General features: G+C 37.1%; 3 protein-coding genes across 4 annotated transcripts; 2 read left to right on the forward strand and 1 right to left on the reverse strand.

Moving 5' to 3' along the window:
- The first annotated feature begins 1,749 nt into the window (after window positions 1-1,749).
- On the forward strand, window positions 1,750-13,228 carry LOC132610829 (homocysteine S-methyltransferase 2). Its single transcript, XM_060325235.1, has 7 exons — window positions 1,750-2,145; window positions 8,971-9,027; window positions 9,158-9,387; window positions 9,877-10,006; window positions 10,314-10,517; window positions 11,639-11,710; window positions 12,685-13,228. Exons 1-7 carry the CDS (start codon window positions 1,960-1,962, stop codon window positions 12,832-12,834), a joined length of 1,029 nt encoding a protein of 342 aa, XP_060181218.1. The 5' UTR covers window positions 1,750-1,959; the 3' UTR covers window positions 12,835-13,228.
- A 1,799-nt stretch (window positions 13,229-15,027) lies between these two features.
- LOC132611807 (uncharacterized) lies at window positions 15,028-15,393 on the forward strand. The gene has a single exon (XM_060326176.1). The coding sequence runs from the start codon at window positions 15,028-15,030 to the stop codon at window positions 15,391-15,393; it is 366 nt and encodes a 121-aa protein (XP_060182159.1).
- Window positions 15,394-18,374: 2,981 nt separating this feature from the next.
- On the reverse strand, window positions 18,375-25,391 carry LOC132610830 (uncharacterized). 2 transcript variants are annotated; one of them, XM_060325237.1, is made up of 3 exons: window positions 25,249-25,391; window positions 25,044-25,164; window positions 18,375-18,960 (listed from the first exon to the last, which is right to left on the reverse strand). In XM_060325237.1, the coding sequence occupies exons 2-3, from the start codon at window positions 25,162-25,164 to the stop codon at window positions 18,578-18,580; spliced, it is 504 nt and encodes a 167-aa protein (XP_060181220.1). In that variant the 5' UTR covers window positions 25,249-25,391; the 3' UTR covers window positions 18,375-18,577. The 2 variants fall into 2 exon arrangements, with proteins under 2 accessions (XP_060181220.1, XP_060181219.1); XM_060325236.1 differs by having other exon boundaries at window positions 25,044-25,316.
- Window positions 25,392-27,554: the final 2,163 nt, after the last annotated feature.

Genomic DNA, 27,554 nt, shown 5'->3' on the forward strand with positions numbered 1-27,554 from the left:
AACAATGAAATAATGCGATAAACGAATTACAAAGAACATAGGGGGACGACTTCCATATGTTATGACATGTGTTTTAAAAAAGTCAGCAATACTAAAAATATTGGACTAAAGGGTACAAATAGAGGGGAATGGCAAAATGGGTTAGGGGCGCTTAATATTGGACTAAAGGGTACAAATAGAGGGGAATGGCAAAATGGGTTAGGGGCGCTTAGGTGGCGTGCCACGTGACATCCAACTCATCAAATGTTGGTGTCACTCAGGATTGAATGTCCACATTGGACAACTTTAACGGAGGAGGGGTATATTTGATCCAATAGTATAACGAGAGAGGTATATTTAGACCCAAAATATAACGAATGGTATATTTAAACCTTTTCTCATAGTACAGGGGTATATTTGGCCCTTTTCTGTATTGAAAATAAAAATCAAATATTTGAAGCTGAAGTTAAAAAAAGATATTCTTAAATTAGAATATTTTTTCAGATTTCTATATTTAATTTCATCTTGCTGCTGCTACTGTCTTTTATTACTGTTGTCTTTTCTTCTCTTCTTGAGTCGAGGGTCTGTCAGAAACACCGTTACTATTATAAATGTAGGGTAAGATCTGCGTACACTCTACCTTTCCCAAACCCACCTGGTGAAACTGTACATTTGTACTGGATATGTTAGTGTTGTTGTTGTATAGTTAGTTTCATTAGAACTTCAGTATCCATGTTTATAAATACAGATGACCTAACCAATATCTGCAAATAGTGAATTTGAGTATTTTCTCCGTCGTAATTTAAGTGACATTATTTGACTTGTCACGACGGTTAAGAAAGGAAATTTTTGAAATTTGTGATTCAAAATAAGCCTCAGATATTTATGTGATTTTTAAACATAATATATATATTTTTTTCCAGACAGATTAAAAAGGAGCGTGTGTCGGGACAGAGGTGTTCCTATTTATTTGGAATACTCGAGATATGATTGTTCAAATGGGCCCTTTTACCCCCTGTTTGGATGGTGGTTTCCCGTGGTTCATTAATGTATGGTTTTCTATGCAACCATGTTTGTTTCCATTGTTCTTAAAATTATGCGGTATGGTGTTGTAAATCCGTGGTTCATTCGATGGTTATATAACCATGAAAAGTCTCAATTTTTGAAACCATCGATTTGGTGGTTTTTCCGTGGTTATGTATTCCATTTCTCCATTATACCTCCACCATCCACCCCACCCCACCCTACCACTCACCCCCACCCCACTTCTGCCCCACCCTACCACTCACCCCCACACCACCCCACCCCCCACCACTCACCCCCACCTCACCCTCCGCCACTCACCCCCTACCACCACCCCACCCTCAACTACCCCACTCCTCTGCCACTCACCCCCACCACCTACTACCCCTCACCACCGCCCAACCCCACCCCACAACAACTCACCCCACCCTCATCCCACACCACCCACCTCACACTACCCACCTCTCGACCACCCCCTCACCACCACCCAACCCCACCCCCACCCTACCACCAACTACCCCCACTCTCATCCCACAACCACCCACCTCACACCACCCACCCCTCCCACTACCTACTTATTTTTTAAAGTTCGTATTTTATTTTTTACCTGAGTTTTATTAATATATATAAATTAATTTCTAATTAAGAATTAAAGATATTTTAATAAATTTACAAGTTATTATACAGTATAATACAGTCAAATCAAACAATATAAATGTTATCAAACCACGTTCGTCTATCAAAACAAAACATTAGTTCATTAATACAGTTCGATGCAGGACAAACCAAACCCCGGAAACAACCATCCAAACAGAGGGAATGTAATTCCCAGTGTTGAGACATTTGCGATCTTCAGTTCCCACTATTATTAACTCTTTCTCAGTAGTCTTTAGTTTCCGATTATTACATCCCCTACCAACCACGCCAAATTGAATTCAGTTCTCTTGCACATAAAACATGGGTACTTCCGACGCCAATGGCAAGCCATCCTTGTCCCTCATCAAAGATTTCCTCAACAAATGCGGCGGCGTTGCGGTGATAGACGGGGGGTTTGCGACGGAGTTAGAGCGTCATGGGGCGGACTTAAATGACCCTCTTTGGAGTGCTAAATGTCTCTTCACTGATCCTCACCTCGTCCGCGATGTATGCTTCTTTCTTCGACCCATTCTATTATAACTAGTTCTTCTTATAAATAGTATTTAGCTCAGTGACCTTTTCGTCTTCTCTTAAATGTTTATTATAGCTTTGTGTTCCAGGGCAGTATTTCTTTCCCTTTTTTTTCCTCTTCCTATATAAAATTTGACAAGCTTATCAGCTGAGTGGAGATAATGTAATGGATTATCACTTCAGATCAGTTCTTTAGGATCTGTTAGCTTACAGCACTGGTATGGGGATAAGTTGGACCACCATGTGCAATTTTTATTAGGACTCGATGTATATCTTGCTGAGTGGGGCTTGTGATTTAAAAATATTACCTTATGGGTAAGACATGGGCTTTTTGTCTATACCCAACTTCCTTTTTCTGCAGAAGCGTGAGAACCCCCACCCCCCACCCCCACCCAGCCGGGGGAGGATTTATGAACACCCTCCCACCCTCGACAAAAAATTACATTGTATATATAGGGTAGATTTTTTGTGTTTTTGTACATATGTAAGTTGTGAACACCCTAAACATATCCAAAAAGTTAGCTCAAATGGTCCAAGGCATTCAAAATGCTCTCCAGCGTCGTAGATTCGATTCCCCAGGGACAACATTATTTTTATGTTTAGCTTTTGTTGTTTTTTTTGAACCCCTGAGTGAAAATCCTGGATCCAGGGGGAGAGTTGTTGTTGTAGGCAGCATCATTATCTTGCACACTGCTGGTCTTTCTGATAATGTCTCTGGGTTTGTCTTTTCCAGGAACTATCTCATACAAGTTGTTTTTTTTTTTAAGAATGGTAACAATATTATACATCAGCACAAAAACTCTATGCTGCTTTCCAGATTTTACAAAAGGTTGAGTGGACTAAACTATCCCCTACCGCTTATAAGGATTCTAAAACTGTAAAATAGCTTCAGTATTAGCTACAAAAAGTTCTTTACACCAGAAAATGAAGAGACAAAATACAATCAGGCTTAATCTTCTGTAGCGAGTTGTATCTATAAAACACCTCATATTCCTTTCTCTCCACACAGTCCACCATATACAAGCTGCTATAGCCTTCCACCTCTTGTTCCAACAAGTTGTTAGAACACATTGTTAAACAAATGCATGAGAAGTAGCTTGCCTTTATGATCAACTAATCCTTTGAGACTCTCTCTCTCTCTCTCTCTCTCTCTATCTATCTATCTTCTGGAAAGAAGAAAGATCCTTTGAGCTTCTTCGGAAACTAAGGCTTTGCCCAGGAATGTAAAATAATTTTTTTTAACAACAATTAAAAATAAAAATAAAAATAGAGATGTAATATCTTAAAATGTGAGATTTGAGTCAAAACTATGTTTTGCTGATGAAACAACTAGTTATAATAGTTTGTTCAACAACAATAACAACAAAAATTACACCTCAATCGACTTTCAAGGAATTTCTCGGGAAACCAAGGAGGAGGGGCAGGAAATACTAGTAATTCTCCTCTATCTGCTGTATCACTATCGCAAATCCAATAAACTGATAATGAAAACTAAGAGATGGATAATAAAATAAAGAGGAGGCTGTGAATACTCTGCTAAATCGTTAATTCTATATGATACCTAAACAATTTTTTTTTTTTTTTGGGAAACTGATAACTGCATTGTATTCCATATGAACAAAACAGTACATAGGTTGTACTGAAACCATATCTACAAAAGTACTCCTAGACTCTACTATTCTAATCCTATATTGAATCTAATACATCAATAATGGAAACAGTATCATCTGAGTAAGCCTGATTACACCAAAAACAAAGCAATAAAATACAATTCAACTTGACCTTCACTCCATTCTCTATGCTCTCAAAACATCTGGAGTTTCTCTCCTTCCATATTGCCCACCATATGCTGGCAGGGACAATTCTCCATCTATTTCTGTTCTTTGCCTGCAATCCTGCCTCTTCCCAACTCTTTAGAGCCTCTGAAACCCTGCTAGGCATGGTCTAGGCTATACCTTTGAGATTTAAAAATATTCTCCAAAGTTGTTGTGTAAACTTACACTGTAGAAACAGATGGTTAACTGTCTCTGCTGTTTCTCCACGGAGGAAACATCTAGAGCATAAAATTATCTCCCTTTTCATCAAATTATCCCGTGTAAGAACTGCTTCTTTAGCTAAAAACCACACAAAGCAGCTAACTTTATGTGGGATTTTGGATCTCCAAATGTGTTTCCAAGGCCAGTTGGTAATCTGTTGAATTGATTGATTCATCATCCTGTAGGCTGAACTAACTTTGAACACTCCTTTTTTATTCCCCAGTCACCAAAAAACATCCTCTCCTACCTGAAGTCCCTTAAATTGTTCCAGTATGTTAAGAAAATCAGCCACTCTTTGTATCTCCCAATCATTGATTTGCCTTCTGAGAGTGAAATTCCATCCTTGAGGTGTCCACAAATCAGCCACAGTCCTTTGATGATCTAAGACAATATTGTATATATCTGGAAATAGTGTTTCCAGATGACCAGCCTCAAGCCAATTATCCTTCCAGAATCTGGTTTTGACCCCATTCACTACTTTGATCTTGGAGTTGCACTTAACTTCATTCCATAAGGCTCTTATGGATCTCCACAGACTAACCCGATATGGTGTGGTAACCTCCTTTGTCATCCAGCTATCTTCCTCTTCATATTTTGCATTGATAACTTTCTTCCATAAAAGTTGATTTTCATTGGCATACTTCCATAGCCACTTCATTCTGAGTGCTTTGCTCTGTATTTTCATATTTTCTATTCCCAGTCCCCCACTCTTCTTGCCAGTAATCACTACTTTCCACTTCACCGAGTGAAATCCCTTTTTTTCACAGGAATTTCCTTCTGATGCTATCCAACCTCTTGATAATCCCTGCTGGAATTGGGAAAAGAGACATCATATATGTTGGTAAGGCATCAAGGACTGAGTTGATGAGTGTCACTCTACCCCTCAAGGACAAATATTGGCTCTTCCATCTGGCTAGTTTCCTCTCACATTTTTTAATCATATTGTTCCAAATCTCTGTTGAATTAGATTTGGCTCCTAGAGGCATTCCCAGATAGATAGTTGGCAGAGTACCAACTTCACCACCTAGATTGCAGCTAACAAGTTCATGTTTGGGACTTCATTGATAGGATACAAAAAACTCTTCCTCCAATTAATGTGCAACCCGGAAATTCCTTCAAATAGGACTAGTATCATCCTTAAAAACCTTAGTTGCTCCTCTTCAGCATCACAAAAGATCAGTGTGTCATCTGCGTATTGGAGGTGTGTCACCTCCAGACTTCATTACCAGCTCTAGCCACCTCAAAACCATTTATCCATCCATTCACCTTTGTTGTCTTGATCATATTGTTTAGACCTTCCATTGCAATCAAAAATAGGAAAGGCCTTGTCTGAGACCTCTTTGTGCTTTAAAAAAACCTGCTGGGTAACCATTAATCAAAACTGAGAAACTAGCAGTTGATATGCAGAATTTGATCCATTGGATCCATTTCTGTCCAAAACCCACCATCTCCAAAACCTGGAGTAAGTACCTCCAGTTTACATGATCATATGCTTTTTCAATATCTAACTTGCAAAGGATTCCAGGTTTCTTCTGCTTAAAGTAAGTACCTCCAGTTTACATGATCATATGCTTTTTCAATATCTAACTTGCAAAGGATTCCAGGTTTCTTCTGCTTAAAGTAAGTACCTCCAGTTTACATGATCATATGCTTTTTCAATATCTAACTTGCAAAGGATTCCAGGTTTCTTCTGCTTAAACCTGGAATCTACTGCTTCATTAGCTACTAGCACAACATCCATAATTTGTTTGCCCTTAATGAAGGCCATCTGTTGGGAGCCCACTAGTTTTGCAATGACCCCTTTCATTCTTTCAGTCAACACTTTGGAAAAGATTTTATAAATACTACCTATCAAATTGATAGGCCTGAAGTCCCTTAGTTCCTTAGCACCTTTCTTCTTAGGAATGAGAGTAATGAAAGTTGCATTAAAACTTTTCTCAAAAACTCCTTGCTCATGGAAGTTGTGAAAAGTGTTCATTATGTCATGCTTCACTACTTCCCAACATTTGATGAAGAAACCCATGGTGAATCCATCAGGGCTTGGAGCTTTGTCAACTGCACACAATTTTAGACATCTCAATACTTCATTTTCTTCAATACTGCCTTGTAAAGACTCCTTTTCCTCCTCCTCTGATATAGTAGGGCAATTTGTGAAGTTACAGGCTGGCCTCCATTGTGTGGTCTCAGAATACAACTTTTGATAGTAATCAATTAATCAATTATCTCTTCTTCAATTCTAGCTGGCGCCTCAATTGTTTCTCCCTGAATCACAAGCTGATCAATATTGTTATATCTTCTGTGAGCATTTGCCATTTTGTGAAAGAACTTAGTGTTCTTGTCCCCTTCTTTTAACCAGAGTGATCTTGATTTCTGTCTCCAAGATATTTCTTCATTCTTGACCAACTCCTCATACTCCATAAGTAAAGTTGCCTTCTTGATTGATTCCTCTTCTGTTAGGACTCTTTCTTCCAGCACTACATCCATTTCAGCCATCTGTCCTAGCAAACTTCTTCTTTTAGAGCCCAAGTTTCCATCCTCACTTCTGCTCCAAGTCTTGAGATTAGACTTTAGAGCTTTTAATTTACAAGTAAGTATGTAGTCTGGTTTGCCTGTGAAGTTAAAAGAATTCCACCAACCCCTAACTCTATCCACAAAACCCTCTGAACCTAGCCACCAATTTTCAAATTTAAAATAACTTTTACTCCTGTTCCATGAACCACCTTGTAAAGCAACTGGAATATGTTCTGAAACCAGTCTTTGAAGAGGAAGCTGTTTCAAATTGTTGAAACTATCATCAAACTCTTTTGAGATTAATATCCTGTCAATTCTAGAAGCTATCTCTAGATTGTCACCTTTGAACCAAGTATAAGTAGCATCCTCAAGCTGTAGGTCAATTAGGTTCATGTCTTCAATGAAATCAGAAAATTCCTTCACCCCCTGGTTCTTTGAGTACAGTTTTTCTTCTCTGAGATAAACCTAGTGACATTATAATCTCCACAAACAGCCCATGGCCCTTCCATTAAGCCCCTCACAGAACCTAATTCTTCCCACACCAGTCTCCTTTCTTTATAAGAGTTTGGAGCATACACTCCTGTGATATGGCATGAGAAGTTTTGTTATTGTGCTTCAAACTTACAGGTTAGAGTGTAAACACCTATTTCAAGAATATCCCCCCTCCATACTCTTTTATCCCACATCAACAGAATCCCCCCTCTTGTTCCACTAGCTTCCAAACAAGCAAAACTAATCCATCTTCCCCCCAGATTTGTTTCACCAGTTCTGTAAAGTCACCCTCAATTTTAGTTTCCTAAAAACAGATGATATCTGCTCTCCAGTCAAAAACTAAACTGCTCACCAGTCTCCTTTTGTCCCTATTGTTTAATCCCCTAACATTCCATGTTACTAGTTTGAACTGCATTAAGAAACAGGGATGATACTTCTCCCCTTGTACCTATTCCCATTGCTCTTGTATTTAACATCAAAAGAAACAAGACCTTTCAGCTCTTGTGCACCCTTAAACCTTGTTTTTCTGCATTCAGAGTCCTGCACCATTCTTCTTGCTTGTCTACTGCTGTCGATTTCTAGTAATAGTTCCATAGCCTCTTCCTCATGCCCCTAGAAATCTTCCCCCAAAATTTTTGTTGAATTTACTCATTTTTTGCTGTACCCATACCGAAGCTTCTTGCTCTTTATCCATGATTGTTTGCTGTTGCTGAATTTGGATAGGCTCTGCCTCCTCAACTTCCCAGTTTTCAATAGCATTGAAAGGATTCAGATCTGCTATCTCAGATAGGTCCTCTGCCACCCTCTTTCCACCACTTTCCCCACTTAAGCAAATTTACCCGTAGTTTTTCCGTTTATTCAGCTTCCTTATTCCTTTTATCCATCTTTTTGAGTCTGGCAATCCCCTTCAACCATTCAGTTGACCTAATGTAAAAGCATAACAATTCCTCCTCTTCTTGTTTTTTCTTTTTGTACTCTTTCGCTTCTCGTTGCTCCATTTGTTACAAAAATGACTTTCTCTTCTTTATACTAGTTAAACCTTTCAACAAATGCATGCAGCTGGAGAAGTTCTTATTTTCATTTATGGATTATACTTTTTGCCAATTTTTATTCTTTATGGTGAAATAGGTATAGAAGCACTGAATTAGAGAAAATACTTGATAATTTTGAATATATGCATTTTCTACAAAATTTATAATGAAGGAAGCACTATTGTTAAAATTGCTGGAACTGTTATTTATAAGAGGAATGCGAAAATGAGAACAGTTTCTGGAAGAATGCAACATCACGAGCATCCTAGATAGGACCATTACCAATAATTATAATATGATTGGCATTGTTGGCATGCCCTTGAATGTGTTTGATGAAAATATGTATGTGGTACAGGTCCAACAGAAGTGCTTGTGGTTCAGTGAATTGTTGACCATTAAGTGTTACCATGTATACAATATCCCATATTAATTTGAATGTGATGATCCTCATCTTTAATAGTTAAAAGCTCTTGGCACTTGGCATAACTAACTCAAATGAATCTCTAGATCTCAACATCTGGCAACTGGCAACTGGCAATCTTCTCTTTGATTCTTTCCATCCTTTGTGGCTCTTATAGTTGGATTTAGACTTTGAATTTCATCAAATATCAAAAGCTTTGCTGGAAAAGTTTGAGAGCCTAGTGTAGTATCATCATTCTTAAATATATAATGTGCATGAAGTTCTCCTCTTCGTACTATTACATTGCTCATTGGTGTACTAAATAGAGCAGGTACACTTGGATTACCTTGAAGCTGGTGCGGATATAATACTCAGTTCATCTTATCAGGTACCACTTTTGTCATTTGCAACTATTCGTCCTCTCTCTATCTCTTATGCATGATCAATCGCGCATGGATGCATCTCAAGTTCTATCTATATCCTCGTGACTAGTTTCATGGTCTCCCATTTTTGGACAGGCAACCATCCAGGGGTTTAAGGCCAAAGGATATTCTATAGAAGAAAGTGAATCTTTGCTCAAAAGAAGTGTCGAGATTGCATGTGAAGCACGGGACGTCTACTATAATAGATGCTGTGAATCTTCATCTGATCATAACACTGAGGGAAAGGTTCTCAAAAAGCGTCCTATCTTAGTTGCAGCATCTGTTGGGAGTTATGGGGCGTATTTAGCTGATGGTTCTGAATACAGGTAGTTTTAAGAATATTAGGACTTCATTCCTCTTTCTTTCTCTGGTCTGATGTGATTTCCTTGCTAGGAACCTAAGGATTATTTGGTATACTACTTGTATGCGAGAGTTTTCCGATTAATGAAAGCTTTATTTACTTGATTAAAAAAAGGAATATAGGATTTTTATGGGATGTAAGGATGCTGAGCTGCTTGTTCCTTGTAGGAATTTTTCTTTACCTTGTGTCTTGTTAAGTCCATGTCATCCCTGTTAATGTTTGATAGTTTTGTGCATTAAAGTGCATTCTGGGAAGACATGTCCCAAATATTTGCAGAAACTACTCTTTAGTTTGTAGTCAACTCAAGATTAGAGCATAAAAGTTGTCTCACTAACACCCATGAAATGCTTCTGACAATACTCACCTGGTGTCATTAACATATTCTTTGCCTCTTGAGCACAAATCGCTAATAGCCTCTCATCCATGTGAATCTGACTTGCTTATCAATTTGCAGTGGGGAATACGGGGATGCGGTTGACCTCAACTTTCTAAAGGATTTTCATCGAAGAAGGATTCAGCTTCTTGCAGACTCTGGTGCTGATATAATAGCTTTTGAGACTGTGCCAAATAAATTGGAAGCTCAGGTATGGTCGTTGTTGCCTTGTTGGTGATAAGTTCTGAGGAGATTTTTTGATACTACTCATAGCCTTTAGTTTTTTTTTTTTTTGAAACTAATCCTACTCATAGCCTTTACTACTAGTAGAAATTAGTGGTATCCTTCTGTTATCATTCTTTATGAAATGCTTTGGACAATGATTATCTGACACACCGCTGTTTGTGACAAGAGAAAAAGTTAGTAACATAGTATAATGTGGTGAAGCCTACTGTGGAGTAGTAGCTTGCATTCTTTTGTTAAGATCTTAAGATTGACAGCTATTAGCACCTTTCCAGGCTTTTGTCGAGCTTCTTAAGGAAGAAGACATAAAGACTCCTGCCTGGTTATCCTTCAACTCTAAAGATGGTATAAATGTGGTCAGTGGTGATTCTTTATCAGAATGTGCTGCAATTGGCGAATCATGTGAAAAAGTTTTAGCTGTTGGAATCAACTGCACCCCTCCTAGATTTATTCTGGATCTTATTCTATCCATCAATCAGGTACTTTTTCATTACATTTTCCTGACTTCGTTCAGTTTTTCTTTTCACTAGAGTTGTTAATCAATTTGGGATTTTAAGTGACACTTTTAGTGGCTGCTTACGCTTACTAGAAGATGGATATGTGTAAGAATAAATGAGTTGATTATTTCTTGTTCCCAAAACTTAGACTGGAACACCTGGTCAACCAAGAACGTCTTCCAATCTTTGTTACAAGCTGAACCTGCCAGACGAGTGAAATGATCAAAACAAGTTAAACCCGGTCTTAGGAGACCTTATATTTGACAAAATTGAAAAAAACCATGTACTTAGTTCCTTCCTTATTATATCTCCAAATCAAGAAAGGAGCTCATCAGGTTCATGGCAATTCCCTCATCATTGCCTTGTCTCACCAACTATCCACAGGTTCATTATTTGACTCTTACAGTCTAGTTTCACAGAACACCTAGCTGTCCCATGCAGAGCGATAAGTGGAAGGGAAGAAGGAACTGGGAAGGAGAACTGGTTTTACTTACACGTGGAAACACAAGTTTCTGTTATATTGCACTTTCGATGATAACATATTCAGCAATTTTGGGCCTATAAAACCTACTTGTCTTGGGCTATAATGCCTTCATGTTCAGGGGTCATGGAGCCATATCTATGACCTTGTTGAAGGTCTACACTACGATGCTTCTCATCTTTTAATCCATGAATACATGCGGTTACGTAACTCCTCTTGGTGCTTGGGTAAATAGCAGATGCCTCATGTTAGTTCTTGCAATGCTAGCAGTTCAAAAGTGAAAACTAGCTATATTGAACAAATGATTCTAACTCGATTATCAAAAAAAAAAAAAAAAAGATTCTAACTTTAATCTGGACAAGGGGAAAAAAGGATATAGAGGAAATTAGGTCGAGTGAACATGATTCTTATTTTTTCTAGTGTGGATCATAGGTGGAAAATAACAAGTAATCTTGTGATAAATGTTCAAATTCTTCTCTTAATCTCTCCTCCCAGAAGGGGGAGAACTGATTCTCAAGTTAAGCTTAGGTTGCTTGTTATCCTAGGTTATTTTTCTCATTTACTTAACAATAGCTTTATTTATAATATAGTCTTGTTACTTTTTTTCACGTGCATTTCTCAGGTAACAACAAAACCAATTCTTATATATCCCAACAGTGGTGAGAGTTACGATGGCATTCGGAAGGAGTGGGTGGTGAGTACTTCTCCTCATTGACTTCATGCTTTTAACTGTACCTATTGAGTCACACTGATAAGGCTCGTTGATTCTCTTTGATTTACAACACAATTATGTGCTTATCCCTAGTCAGCGGTTTGTAGGAAAGAAACTATGTCATTTCGTCATTTCCTTTCTAGCAGAAAACATGGAATGGAGAACAGAAACCTTCATGAGTTTTTTTTTAGTGACCAAGAAATTTGTGTGGAGCCAACCCATTGGGCCAACCGCAGCCTTCGAAACTGGGGGATGATGGGCCCACCCCTCTACCCTTCTTCACTTAAATACTGGACTTAGTTCACTTGGCACAGGGATCGAATTTGTGACCTAGGACACAAGTCCCGCAACCTTTGCCAATTGAGCTAACCCTTGTGGGCAATTTCTTTTTTCTTTTAATGTGAATGTTAGAGTTATTAGAGGTCAATATCTTCGAAAAAGGCCACTTTCATCTTTTCCTTTAGGCTCCACACTTGTTAAGTGGTGATATTATGGTTTACAACCTTTGTTATTCTCAAAAGCAGTAATGTGACTTAAAAAAAATCATTCAAGCATTAATGTGAAATTTTTCCATTTTTTACTTTAGGTAGTTAAAGATACTGCCTGAAGCACAACAGAAGAAGAAAGACATTTCAAGATAGCAAAATAAATCCAAGACTGTCGCTTAAGAAGTAAATTGAAACCAAAAGTTAAGGTTCTGCTCACGAAATAACTGGAGAAGAGCCACTTCTGTTCAGTTTTTTTCCTTTTAAAAAAAAAGAAAAAAGAAACAGTTAGGCCCCTCGAGCTTAATACAACCAGGAATTTTTAGAGGACTTTGTGCCCTGTATGTAGTTAATTAAATCCAGACATTAATCATCAGCTGTGTAGTCGTGTGGTTGTCAGATGTTCTTAGTAATATCTATGGCTGTAAAGTTCAAATTTATCCTCCTAATTTTCTTTTCTCTGTGTTGCAGAGTAATACTGGGATAAGAGATGAAGATTTTGTTCCTTATGTTAATAAATGGTGTGAAGCAGGAGCATCCCTGGTTGGGGGTTGCTGCAGAACTACTCCAAATACCATTAGAGCTATACACAATGCACTCTCCGGAAGACGTACTGTCTAATCCGGGGAGAACAAAATAGGGGAATCTAACTTAAGAGCTGGGCAAGATCTTGTGTCCAGGCTGAAAGGATTGTTTCCGTCTCTAGTAAACCTGGATGGCCTACATTTCAGAAGAGGTTTCTGCTTGACTGGAGTTCAAGAAAACATCCACTGATCGACCTAGGCTATTTGTTAGCGGTGTATTATATTTGGTACTTGCAGGATGTTCGAAGATCAACAAAATATTAGGTTTTTAAGAACTTGCAAGGATTACACACATTGTGGTTGCTCAATGAATGTACTATTCTCTCTATTTTACTACCAACAAAAACCATAGCTATTTTAGTATTTACTTCTGTATTATTGTGTTTAGAACTTCATTTTTCATATTGGAAGTTCTGAGATTTGAACCTTGATCTTACCATCTTTGAAAACCAAAGTTACCTAATGATTGATGGCCACTCTGGCAATTTACTGTTCGTGTGAAACAAAATGCTCCATTGTGTGCAGTAGCAGAGCCTGGATTTTATACAAAGGCAAAATGTCACACTTGGGACTTGAACCGGCGACCTAAAGCTATTTTTGAACACCTTTAGCCACTATAATTAGAATTTTCGCACTTGTTGAGGAGAGTCAACAGCTTCTTCATAACAAGGAAAGTTTTAGTTTTAAGGGAAAGGGGCAAATATACCCCTCAACTTTGTAATATGGAGCTGATATATCCCTTGTTAAAAAAGTGGGGCAAATATACCTTCGCCGTTATACAAATGGGACATATTTTCCCTTTTCTTAATAGACTTATATTTAATGAATTAAAAAATTATTTACCGTTATTTTTCAATTAAAAATTGCAATGTGGCTTTTAAAAAATAAAATAAAATGAAAAATCAAAAAATTGTTCGTCATCTTCATGTTAACCCATTTGTAAATTTCCATCAAAATCACTCAAAAACTTCACCAAATTATCCCAAATTTCAGGTATGAACTCCTCAAGACATTTCCCATCTTTTGAAATAACACTCGTCTGAAAAGGAGCTCGCTTGCGGAAATATGAGATTTTGAACTTGAGCTTCAAGCTCCTTCAATGGTTGAGAATGAACTTAAAAGGATGATGTGTTTTTAAGTTCATTCTTAGCCATTGAAGGAGCTTGAAGCTCAAAGTTCAAAATTTCGGATTTCCGCAAGCGAGCTCCTTTTCGAACGGGTGTTATTTCAAAAGATCGGGAATGTCTTGAGGAGTTCATACCTAAAATTTGGGATGATTTGGTGAAGTTTTTGAGTGATTTTGATGGAGATTTACAAATGGGTTAACATGAAGATGATGAACAGTTTTTTTATTTTTCATTTTTTTTATTTTTTAAAATCCACATTGCAATTTTTAATTGAAAAATAAAGGTAAATAATTTTTAATTCATTAAATATAGGTTTGTCAAGAAAAGGGAAAACATACACCATTTGTATAACGGCGAGGGTATATTTGCCCCACTTTTAACGAGGGGTATATCCGCTCCATATCGCAAAGTTGAGGGGTATATTTGTCCCCTTCCCTTAGTTTTTATTCTATTTGCACAATCTAATATTCAGGGAAGGGGGTTCAAAGCTTATTGTATGTGATGCAATTTGACTTGGCATGAAGTTTATAACTTTTAACTTGCTCATATGGTAGCAATAGTGAAAAATGTTAAAATAATTGTTAGAAAGCTAGTTTGGCAGAAAGATCGCGTATCAGATTTAGAACTTGACTTGTAATAATTTGTGAAATTTAAGAATGATTTTGTTTAATTGTCAAATACTATGGGAGTGGCTTAGGCGGTTGTTGAATGTTACTTTTAGGACGACGAATATGCTTGAACAGCGGAGATGGAGCACCATGATCCCGTTGTATAAAAACAAGGGATATCCAGAAGTGCAACAACTATAGGGGTATCAAGCTGTTGAGCCATACGATGAAAGTTTGGGAGAGAGGGGTGGAAGTGAGGATGAGGAAGATAGTTTCTATTTCAGAGAACCAGTTGGGATTCATGCCGGGGCGTTCGACTACAGAAGCCATTCACCTTGTGAGGAGGTTGGTGGAGCAGTATAGGGATAGGAAGACTGACTTGCACTGGTGTTTGTTGACCTAGAGAAGGTTTACGACAAAGTCCCAAGGGAGGTGCTGTGGAGATGTCTGGAAGCTAAAGGTGTTCCTGTAGCATACATTAGAGCGATTAAGGATATGTATGATGGAGCCAAGACCAGGGTGAGGATTGTTGGAGGTGACTCAGAACACTTCCCAGTCACGATGGGCCTGCACCAGGGGTCCGCTCTTAGCCCGTTTTTGTTTGCTTTGGCAATGGACGCACTGACAAGCCACATTCAAGGAGAGGTGTCGTGGTGCATGTTGTTTGCAGATGACATTGTGCTTATTGACGAGTCGTGGAACGGTGTTAACGCAAGACTGGAGGTTTGGCGACAGACCCTGGAGTTGAAGGGTTTCAAGTTGAGCAGGACTAAGACAGAGTTCTTAGAGTGCAAGTTCAGTGATGTGAGTCAAGGTAGAGGACGAGGACGTGCAGCTAGATACTCAGGTCATCCTGAATAAAGAAAGTTTCAAGTACTTGGGGTTGATCATCCAAGGGAATGACGAGATTGACGATGATGTCACACATCATATTAGAGCGGGATGGATGAAATGGAAGCTCGCATCGGGGGTGTTATGAGATAAAAAGGTGCCGCCTATACTAAAGGGAAAGTTCTACAAAGCAGTGGTCAGACCGACTATGTTGTATGGGACGGAATGCTGGCCAGTTAAGAAAGCTCATGTCCAGAAGATGAAGGTAGCAGAGATGCGGATGCTGAGATGAATGTGCGGGCATACCAGGAGAGATAGGATTCGGAATGAAGTGATTTGGGACAAGATGTGTGTGGCCCCTATGATGGATAAGATGCGGGAAGGGAGGTTGAGATGGTTCGGCCATGTGCAGCGGAGATGGGTTGATGCGCCAGTGAGGAGGTGCGAGAGGCTGGTAGTGATGGGCCTGAAAAGAGGGAGGGGTAGACCAAAGAAAGCCTGGGGAGAGGTGATTCTGCATGAGATAATGCTACTTCATCTTACCGAGGACATGACCGGGGATAGGAGGGGGCGGAGGTCGAGCATCAGGATAAAGGGCTAGTGGGGGGCCGCAAGGATTTCTTTCCTGTATTAGGAGTATTATTATCCTGCTTTTATGTGCTGGGTCTTGTCTATCCATGTTGTTTTATCATGACTTCTTTGCTCTTGTTATTTCTCATTTTCTCATTACTTTGATTTGCTTGTCCGTATCTGACTCTTTTCTCTTATTTTCCCTTATTTTCTTTTGAGCCGAAAGTCTTTCGGAAACAGCTTCCCTACATTCCAAGGTGGTGGTAAGGTCTGCGTACACTTTACCCTCCCCAGACCCCACATTGTGGGATTCAATTGGGTATGTTGTTGTTGTTGTTGTTGTTGTTGTTGTTATGGGATGTCTCAAAAATGCAAGTGTCAGAAAAGATTGCCTTCGCGGAAAAAGTTGCTTCGAAAATGAAAAGAGCAGTAGTATTTGAAGAATACCTTAAGCTACACAATGTTCTCCCCCTTTCCTTCCCCCATCCCCAACACACCACACAAAGAGGGAGGAAAAAGTAATATGGAAAATAAGTGCCCAAGTTTCTCTTCACAAGGAGCAATTGGGTCTCCGGGTACATTATCGTTTGGTACAAGGATAAGTTATTCCATATAAATGAGATTGGGTGGGATAACTTATCCCACCCTCTATATGGGATAACTTAGGAAATTAGTTAAAAGGGGTCTTCACAAAAACTGGATAGAGCCACGGTCCTCTGCATAATTTCAGCATCGCTGCCCTTATGGAGAGAAAGGGAAAACCTCTAGAACTAGTATTCCATGAAATTTACACGGGTTGTCTTATGTTTTACAATCTACATACGTGTACATTCCGCGTTGATTCTATGCATCCCTCCTTGAATTTGGCTTCACGTAATCCACTAGGGCTTGAGCTCCGCGAACTTTCCATTCTAGAACACGTAATCAACAGTGCACGACATGTGGTAATAGACTCCACTTTGTATTGGTTCACTTATGACCTCTACTTGTATGGATATGATTTTAAGCTTAAGACATGGTTGCGATCTCCAGTAATTCCCATAATGAATGCCCAGCCTTACCGGTCTCCTTTGCCAGTATGGCTAGTGGGAAATTGACAATAGTCTCCTTTACAATCAAACGCGAGCACCCCTCTAGTGTGTCTGTGTACGTGGAGACAAATCAAACTTTCACTCATCTTCAGCCTGATTTCAGGCCGTCGGCTGCCATGGCAATATTGAGGAACTCTGCCTTACCAAGAAAAAGATTTAACAAGTCGGCCTTATTGAACAACTTTGGGTCAGGTACCATGACTGATGACTGGACAATCTTCCAAGGAGAATATAGACAAATTTGGATGTGCAGTATCGGAAGGGCTATGGGAGTGATATAAGCAGGTGCCCAGTTCTACACGGAGTGCTGTCTGATTGTTGCGGAAGCGTGGCTCCTGACTTGAGTGCTTAAATCCCTGATTACATTAGTTATATGTAGGTTTTTGCTTCATGAGATGGTGATGGCTATTGTATGAAATGGTTCCTGAGTTGCTGGTTGTTACTCGGAACTAATATAAGTAGCTATCAAAAGAGCATATTACAATATGTTATTCTTCTATCTCTTCCCCCCTCCAGAAGGGGATAACTATACGGGTTACAAGGTCAATTAGTTATGCATCAAGGGCTATTGATAGCTAAACAGAAAAATAAAATAAAAAATACAAAGTCCTCCTATGTTTATTTAGGACCTGTTTGGCCATGAAATTTTTTCACTTTTTTTTGGAAAATTATTTCACTTTATTAGGAAATCAGCGTTTGGCCATGAAAATTCCAAATACAACTTATTTGGAAAACAACTAAAACCTTGTTTTCACTTTTTTTCACTTTCAAACAACCAAATATTCTTTGCAGAAACTATAACCAAACACAACACCATCTTCAATTCCAACTCCAAAATTCTAGATAAAGTAAAAAATATTTGGTTTTCATGGCCAAACGCCTACTTAGTTAAATTCTCTGAATAATTGGGTTTTACAAATATCATAGAGAAACACTTGCTCCATCAAGTAACACAAAGAAGTATATGGTCTACATTTCACTTAACCTTAGTTTGGCAACAAGGAGGGTTTTGTGGTTTTTAGTATATACATCCACAAAATAACATGCACCAAGGCACACCATTTGGTTGTTGAAAAATAGAGTTTTAATGTGACATGACATGCCAATTAGGAGAGGAGGATTTTGTGGTGTTCAGCATATTCGGAGAAAAATAGTGATAGTTAAGTAATATTCGAGTCCTAAAAGAAATAAAAATGATTTCAATAGGTAATTCCCCAAACATGGGAGACAATGAATTAACTCCGTCTTTTGCAAAACTTAGGACTGAGGACCTTTTTTTGGGTAAAGAACTTAGGACTTGAGGACTTATCAAGCAAAGCCACTAGGAAAGTACAAATATTGAGCATCAAATGGATAACCGAACATCAACTTTGATTATATTTCTCTGGGACACTGATGAAATGGCAATGTCTAGCAATACAATAGAAGTATAATACACTCATTTTCATGTGACTACAGTATCTAGTATTCTGGATATAGCGTGTGCACAATAGTCACAACCAACTTTTACAACCCTTTACATGATAAAATGCTAAAGAAGAACAGGTCGTGAATCAGGCATCAAATCCAGAGTAAATGCCATTATCCCTTAGCAGCCTCTTTTCCTCTTCAACGTAACTCTTCCCTCTGCTAGCTTGACCAAGATCTCTCTTCTTCTTTTCCTTCTGTGAGAAAGAAAAGTTCTTCCTCTCTTTCTGAGTTCGTGCATGAACCAGTTGCTCTGCTTCCACAAGTGCAGCTCTCGTCTTCTGACGCTCCTCATAAGTTTCGTCCTTCTCTTTTTCCCGAGTTTCCTTCCCACTTGACCAAGACCAATTCTGTTCCTGTTCTGGCTCCTTGGGTGGTGGAACTTTCAAGACAGATAATCCACCTTTATACCCATGGCGGCTTAGAGCTTCAAAGTCCACACCTTTGCTCTTCCGCTTTGCAGACTCAGCTGAACATAGACAAGTTAGCCATTATGCATCAACTAATTGACTTTTTTCCTGGTATACAGGACGACAAACTACTTTGAAAAACTGAGTGAAGCACGCAACAAAGGTGTACTATCCTAAGTCAGTGATACAGTGGTAGATATAGCCTTCAGCAGTATGTGGGAGCATATCAACTGCCTTTGGCTTGAACTGCATATACATATTCATATTACTTTTGACAATATAGTATATTGATATTCATACCCACTCTTCTGACTTAAATTTTTTGAAAAACTGAGTGAAGCAGGCAACAAAGGTGTACTATCCTAAGTCAGCTATACAGGGGTAGATATAGCCTTCAGCAGTATGTGGGAGCATATCAACTGCCTTCGGCTTGAACTGCATATACATATTCATATTACTTTTGACAATATAGTATATTGATATTCATACTAACTCTTCTGACTTAAATTTTTTGAAAAACTGAGTGAAGCAGGCAACAAAGGTGTACTATCCTAAGTTAGTTATACAGTGGTAGATATAGCCTTCAGCAGTATGTGGGAGCATATCAACTGCCTTCGGCTTGAACTGCATATACATATTCATTTTACTTTTGACAATATAGTATATTGATATTCATACTAACTCTTCTGACTTAAATTGCCTAGATAGCCTATAGAACCAGAACTATGTTGAGGCTAGAATTGAAATTAGCTGCTTTGAGATCCTAGGTAATTCATGGAAATCAAACAAGACGGAGTGGTGATTTGTTCCATGCATCTATATGGTTTCCCATAACTAGAATAAATTAGTACTAGAAAAAAAAAAAACACGATAAGTGCTTACTATTCCCAAAGAAGGATATGGGACGAGAAACTCTAACTACACCACTCTAACTACACCCAAGAACTTAAGAACATGAACAAGCTGTATCATAATATTAGAGTTTCAATATTCTATCAAAAGCAAAGGACCCCAATGATCAAACTTTATACTAACTTTGCAGCCATTGTCACAAATAACTAGTAAGTTCAGTATTGGGGTGGCAAATGTGGCCCAAATATTAGTGGCCCGCCCAGAATTTTATGGGTTGGGCCCAAGATAATTTAATAATGGGCTCAATTTTAACCCATTTAATCACAACCCATTTTGAAACAATCCCCAACTTAGCCCAGTTCCTATGCCCAATCCAACCAGCTTTGTAACCTGAGTTTGCTAATCTCCATCGCTGTACATATGGTTTTTGATAACTAGGAAACCCGCAATCGCTATCCTTTGGATGCACTCTGGGTAAACCCCGCTAGTGCAATAGCCCGCAAACCACACATTCACAAGAGATGTAAACTGCCCTAGGCAAGCCAAGTGTGACGAGCTCAGACTGAGAAGGTTGTTGGCGAGGGGAATTAATCCCAGGTCTCCCATGTGGAAAACCATTCACTGAACCAACTCAGCCACCCTTGCGGGTTCTATTGCTGCACATTTTTTTTGAGAAACTGGTACTGTGCAATCCTGTTGATCATACGAATTAACGAATACCTATGTCAAAAGTTGATATTCAGAAATCAGAAGTTAGCTGACTGCCAGTATTATTATTTTTTTGAAGCTGGTAAAGTTGTATTCCTCAGGATTAATGGCTACCTCCAAAAAGTTACAGAGTTCCTAATAAATCTACATCCTCTATACATTGTAGTTTACACCAGGAAAATAAAGATACAATGCAATTTCATTAGCTTTCTGGATGGAATTGAATTTACCATTAAGCGGATCGTAGAAATAAAGAAGAATTGAAAATAAAGCAAATTACTTACAAGCTGTTTATTGATAATAGTAAAACATTCAGAGAGAGACGTCGGCAACATGAAAGTCAAGGATGGTTTTCGGATGCCTCTATTGATACAATTTGAAAGTCTTAAATAGACCTCAAGATACTAATCAATTAGTTGCTATTTACTTTACAAGTGTCAAGCTGTCTGGGCAACTGGCTTTTTCATTCCATTGAAGGACACAATAGCTTTAACTTTACTGACAGGGCAAGCTGGATATAAAATTGGTTATCCCTTGTGGGGTCCATCTTGTCTTTATTAGATGGCTTCTTTAATCCTTTCTTGAAGGGGCACAATAACTTTAACTTTTCCGTAAGGGCGAGCTTGCTTTTCTCTTTAGTCAAGGAGATAAGCTTGAGCTATCTCTTGTGTGTCTATCATGTCTCTATTGCTGGGGTCACTTGCATGTTAAAATGCAGAGTCTAACAATTCTATGATTTGTCTCTGTTCTGCATTATTGTCTAATTTTGATAAGGCTTCTTTTTTATGCTTCTTTAGAAACTCGGGGTTCCTCTCTTAATGAAAATGTTGAGGATGGTGCTGCCTTATCTTCTTTGGGTTTTACGCCCAACCTTTGATTTTGATAGTCTGTCTTAGATAATTGAATCTTTCAAATTCATGGACGTCGAAAGACCAAGAAATTCTTTTTGCTATAAAGAATTTACATCATTTAATATTATCCGGTAGAGTAGAGATACTCTATTCTACCTGGAACCTTTCAAACTGAGTCTGGAAATGTTTGGACAACACGTGTTTATTTCCTCCCAACCGGCTCCACCATTCGTAAAACCATCTGAGGATGACTGCTCTTTTATTTTCTTCTGTATACTTCACAAACCAGGAATGGGAGTATTGGGCCTTAGATACATGAGTTTTACTAGGCGTCCTTATAATCATACTAATTATATGTTTGTGGTCGATGAACTCTTGACAGAGGAATGGGCGAGTGTAGATGATCTACGAACCATTCAAAAGGGCTCAAGATCCTTTTAATTATGAATTTTAAAACCTGACTATCAGGATTATTTTTATCTTCTAATATATGCTCAATAGCCATTAATTGGTGTCAGCTAATATGAACTCGTAATACCTTCGGGTCCTGAGGGGATCATCTGTCTCCACATAGTTCCGATTGATAACAAGGTTTTAACAAGTCTTGTTCTCTCTACTCTATCAGATAATGTTAAATGGTGTAAACTCTTTATAGCAAAAAGAATTTCTTATATTATAGTTGTAAATTCTTTATAGAAAAAAGAATTTCTTACATTATTAGTTGGTCTTTCGACGTCCATGAATTTGAAAGGATCAACTATCTAAGTAAGACTATCGAATCAAAGGTTGGGCGTTAAGACTATCCGAATCAAAGGTTGGGCGTAAAACCCAAAGAAAATAAGGCGGTACCATCCTTAGCATTTTCATTAAGAGAGGAATCCTGAGTTTCTAAGAAGAGTAAAAAAAAAAGGCTCAAAGAAGCTTTATCAAAATTAGACAATAATGCGGATAGGGACAAATCATAAGATTGTTAGACACCGCGACTTCACATGCGAGTGACCCCAGCAATGGAGACATGATGGACCCACAAGAGATAGCTCAAGCTCATCTCCTTGACTAGCGAGAAAAGCAAGCTCGCCCTTTTGGAAAAAGTTAAAGTTATTGTGCCCTTTCAAGAAATGAATAAAGAAGCCAGCTAATAAAGACAAGATGGAGCCCACAAGGGATAACTCAAATCTTATCTCCAGCTTGCCCTTTCAGTAAAGTTAAAGCTATAGCTCGACACATGTAAAGTTAATAACAACTAGTTGATTGGTATTCTGAGGTCTATAAGACTTCCAAAAATTGCATTAATAGAGGCATCTAAAAATCGTCCTTGACTTTCATATTGCCTACATCTCTCTCTCTCTCTGAATGTTCCCTATGTTTTACTATTACCAATAAACAACTTGTAAGTATTTTGCCTCACCTTAGCTTCTACCTCCGGGGTTTTTAAAGAAGATTCAATCGTTTTTTATCTTTATATCATCCTTTAAAAAGCAAATTTGTTGTGAAAGTAGATTTATTCTGAAGATAATTTTATCTTTTATAAACTCGCTTTCTTCTTTTGACATACTATTTAAATAGGGAAAAATAATTTGTTTTCCTAACGCAATGGTGCGGATTCTATCTAACCCTGCGAGATATGGTTTTATTTGAGTTATAAAGGGGGTGCCTAATAGAATCTCTTCGTTTAAATATTTGGTTATAACAAAATTATTCATAAAGCTGATTCCATTGTTGCATATGTGCGCTTTATGGAGCTTATAATTGATTTGAGTCTTTCTCCGGTTGCGAAAAATAACCATTTCTCTTCCTCCATACAGTCCACAGATGCAAGATGGTATACTCCACCATCTCTTTTGGCTTTTGCTTCCTCCCCTTCTAATCCAGGGGCTTAGCAAAATGTTGTGTATTCAGGCATGATCCATGTAGTGTTAGTGAAGTTGAATAAGAGTGCCCAGAGTTGAAAAGTGGAGCTACATGAAGGAACAAATGTTTGTTTGTTTCCTCTGTTTTGCTACAGAGGAAAGTTTTCTCACAAAACACCTTGATACCAATTGTGTTCCTTTCTTCCGTAGCACTTCTTGTGTGAGACAAGCTCTCTTTATAACCAGCCATGTAAAACGCTTCACCTTGGTAGGGGACAAACTTTTCCAAATGTAGTTTCATTGATATCGTAGTCTCCCAGATGGATCTATCATCTCTTTTCTGTAGGCACTATTGACTGTGTAGCATCCATCCATCACAGCTATGTTCCCAAAAAAATAGTCCGAATCAGTTGTGAGACCATTGAAATTTGCTAATTTCCCAGAAGAGATGCCACCCTTTCCACTTTCCAGTCATTTAAAAGTCTCCTAAAAGTAAGATCCCTCCCTTGGGGTGACCAACAGTCACTCACTTTTATTCTAGGATAGCTGAAAATGTTGAACATATCTGGAAAAGAATTCATGAGAGAGGTTTGGCTAATCCAAGTTTCTTTCCAGAACTGGATCTCGCTTCCATCTCCTACCTTTAGTTTAAGGTTTGCTTCCAGCAGTATTATTTGGCATATTGCACAAAGGTACGATGTGCTATTTGTCGCAAATGAAATGTTCCTCTGGTGTTAAATTTTATCTATTAATTGCTCCATACGGGAACCAATTAAAGGTTGAATTTTCTAAGCACCTCATTTCTTTACGACATATAATTAGCCTTAAGATTCACAGGAATATAGAAGGTGCTAGAAATCCTAAGATATTTTTCCTTCATTCTTCTAAAACTAGTGGACAACATGACTATCAAGCACATTAGCCATGGAGTAATTATATATGGATATGAAACGTCTATTTCCATTTTTGATAAAGTCCAAATTACTCAATGTTACAGAAAGTTAAATTAAGATGACCCAACCCAATTTTTAGCCAATTTTACCCTCTCAATTTCAGCCCAACCTGCCCATTTGACACCCCTATACAGTTGTATCCCACACACAGAGACTTAAATTTCCTATAAGCTATAGAACCAGAACTATATTGATGCTAGAATTAATACAAATTGCTTGAATTAAGATCCTCAATAGAATTTGAGACTCTGCAAATTCATGGATCTTGGTGATTTATTCCATGCGTCTATGTTGATCTCCATCACCATAATAAACTATGCTAGATTTTTATTTTTTTAAAAAAAGAAAATCATCCCTTAGAATTCCAATGAAGGAATAGGGAACAATTCTAACTAGGCCCAAGAACATTAATAAGCAAATCGTAGTATCATATTGGAGTATCAGTATTCTGTCCAATCAAAGGACAAAGATGATCATACTTTTCTCAATTTTAAGTAATAAAACTAACAATATAAACAAGCTGCAAGGGTGGCTCAGTTGGTTGAGCATGGGGCTTTCTTAATGGAGGTCTCAAGTTCGAAACCCACTGCCTACAAAAAGCAGGGGATTTGCCTTCTGGGTCGAGCTCATCGCACGGGGCTTGCCTAGTGCGGGTTATCTCTTCTGTGTGATTTGCGAGCTATTGAACAGAAGCAGGGTTTACCCTGTGAGCACCCAAAGGGTAGCGGCTGACAACTATTTAATAACTTTTCACGTGACATGTTTAAGACCACAAAACATTATGGTACCTGCTACGTATCATTAGTTTAAGACCACAGGATTGAAAAGTTATTCTTTATTTAACCAGACAAACAAATTGAAACGGAAGGAGTAAATTTCTCAAGCAAATGGAAGAGAAAAAGGGTAAAAGAAGGGGTAAAAAAGTTACCTTGGGTAGATTTATTTTTGGAGGAACCAAGATTGTCTCCAGTATCAGTATGAAGTGCTGAAGAATCATCAGAGGATGTATCATCTTCTTCATCATCACTCCATGGCATTGCCCTCTTCATCTTCATTAACGGGCGTTGAAAAAAAAAAGAAATATTTTTAACATTAACCGAAGTTAATGGGTATTAAAGAAAAAGAAAGATTACCTTTCTAGAGTTGTGAATAGGAACAAGTCGAGAGTGAATTGAATTGGTTAGGGCTCTTGTCTTGTTCCTTCAGACAACAAGTAAATATGATGTCGTTTGTTCAAAAAGGCCGGTTTTGGGATGGGGGTTTTTAGGGTAAATTACTGCCCTATGTCTATTTCTTTTTATTATACTAGATGCTCTATGCCCAACACTTTAGATTATAGTATATTTATGTATATGTAGTTGATAGTGATAATATATATATATATACATGAAGTATGGGTTTTGTGCTTCGTATTTAAAACTTTATTATATTCGTGTTTGCTACGAAAATTTATTAATACTTTTTAAAAGAGAAGACTTGTTTAAAAGAAAATTATTTTCCTCTCTTTGAGATAAAACAATAGCAATATTTAAGCATCAATTGATACTTTCAATTTTAATTCGATTAATTTAAAGGTGTAAAATACTTATTATTTTTTATCAAATTTTGATTTGGATAATTCTAATTCAAATTATTAAATTAATTTTACATGTTTGAAACGAAACAAAGTAGAAATTGATTTTCTATTTAAACGAAGAAATGCTTTTTTTTTTTTAATTTTTGGTAAATATTTTCGGTTTAGTTTATTTTACTTGTCATGTTGTCTTTTGCATGATTTTTTAAGGAAACGTGAATTAGAATTATAGTTTGACTAATTTACCTTATTTATTATTTGATCTCCATTTGATATTAATCTCTTTTTACATTTATTAGAGTAAGAATAAAAATGAAAAAGTAATTAAATTCTATCTTATTTTAAAATATAAATATTTTAAGTATATTTATTTTAGTAATCATAACAAATAAATGACATGGCGGAATAGCAAATACAACAATTATATATCTAGATTAGATCTCAGGCTAATATAAGAAAAGAAAGAAAATTGTATGTATTTGCCTACTAAACCTTTTTAAGAAAAACAATAATATGGGGTCCATGTTTTTTGTTTTGCAATAATTTCATTTGCTCTCACTAATGGGTTAATACGCATGTAGCAATGAATTCACTATTATTGATTTGATGGGGATGCTTTGGGAATTACATGAATATTGTTTGATTTTTTAATATATGAGGTGCACATATATTTTATTTTTTTGACATTGCTTTTTTTTAAATATGGGATTCACTTTTTTTATGAGTTTGGAGAGGGCGGGATCAATCTTTTTTTAATGAGTTTGGAGAGGGCGGGGTCCACTTTTTTTTTTTTTTTTTTTAACTATACAGAAGCACTTTTTTTTTATAGAAGCATTTTTTTAAGAGTGACTGACGACAAAGCATGGGTAAACCGATGCTTTTATATAGTAGAAAAATAGAAATATAATAAAGTATTTCTATCTACTTTTTAAAAGAGTTGGTTATATAAAGTATAAAATGTCATTTTTTTGGCTTTAAATAAAAACGTGGGTGGGATCACAAAGGTTTTTTTGCCCTTAAATAAAAAAGTGGGACCAAAGGACGGACGATGATCTTGCTTATAAACTGACTCTTCTATATAGTAGTAAAGTAATATATATATTGTTTAAAACACGATTAATATAACATTGTAGTTTGTGCTTCGTATCCAAAATTTTATTATATTAGTGTTTGCTACGAATACAAAGTTGGCAAAAATTTACTAATAGATTTATTCAAAAGGAAACCGTTGATACTTTGAATTTTAATTCGATTAATTTAAAAGTGTAAAATATTCTATTGTTAATGTATGTAGATTGGGCCTAAACAATACCTATTATTTTTTTTATCAAATTTTGATTTGGATAATTCTAATTCAAATTATTATATTAATTTTACATGTTTAAAATGAAACAAAGTAGAAATTTAATTTTCTATTTAAATGAAGAACTACTATTTTTAAATTTTTGGTAAATATTTTTGGTTTAACTCATTTTACTTGTCATGTTTTCTTTTGCACGATTTTTTAAGAAAACGTCAATTAGAATTATAATTTCACTAATTTACCTTATTAATTATTTGATCTCCATTTAGTATTATTTTTTCTTTTATGACATTAATCTCTTTTCACATTTAGTATTTTAAGTATGTTGTTGTATAATAATTTCATTTGCTCCCACTAATGGATTGATACGCATGTGACAATGAATCCATCATTATTGATTTAATGAGATACTTTGAAAATTACATAAATATTGTTTGATTTTTTAATATGAGATGCACTTTTGTTTTTTTTACATTGTTTATTTTTTTAATATGGGATTCATTTTTTTAATATTGCTTGATTTTGTTAATATGGGGTTCACTTTTTTAATCCATCATTATTAA

Source organism: Lycium barbarum, chromosome 9, assembly GCF_019175385.1.
Source record: "Lycium barbarum isolate Lr01 chromosome 9, ASM1917538v2, whole genome shotgun sequence".
NCBI classification, from domain to species: Eukaryota; Viridiplantae; Streptophyta; class Magnoliopsida; order Solanales; family Solanaceae; genus Lycium; species Lycium barbarum.

Excerpts from the sequence above, each read along its gene's own strand:
- LOC132610830 (XM_060325236.1), bottom strand. The coding sequence starts at position 25,170 with ATGAAGATGAAGAGGGCAATGCCATGGAGTGATGATGAAGAAGATGAT. Across the intron at positions 18,961-25,043 it reads CAAAAATAAATCTACCCAAG|CTGAGTCTGCAAAGCGGAAG; the intron begins GTAACTTTTTTA and ends GTCTATGTTCAG.
- LOC132610829 (XM_060325235.1), top strand. The coding sequence starts at position 1,960 with ATGGGTACTTCCGACGCCAATGGCAAGCCATCCTTGTCCCTCATCAAA. Across the intron at positions 9,388-9,876 it reads GCTGATGGTTCTGAATACAG|TGGGGAATACGGGGATGCGG; the intron begins GTAGTTTTAAGA and ends ATCAATTTGCAG. Across the intron at positions 10,007-10,313 it reads CAAATAAATTGGAAGCTCAG|GCTTTTGTCGAGCTTCTTAA; the intron begins GTATGGTCGTTG and ends GCACCTTTCCAG.
- LOC132611807 (XM_060326176.1), top strand. The coding sequence starts at position 15,028 with ATGTATGATGGAGCCAAGACCAGGGTGAGGATTGTTGGAGGTGACTCA.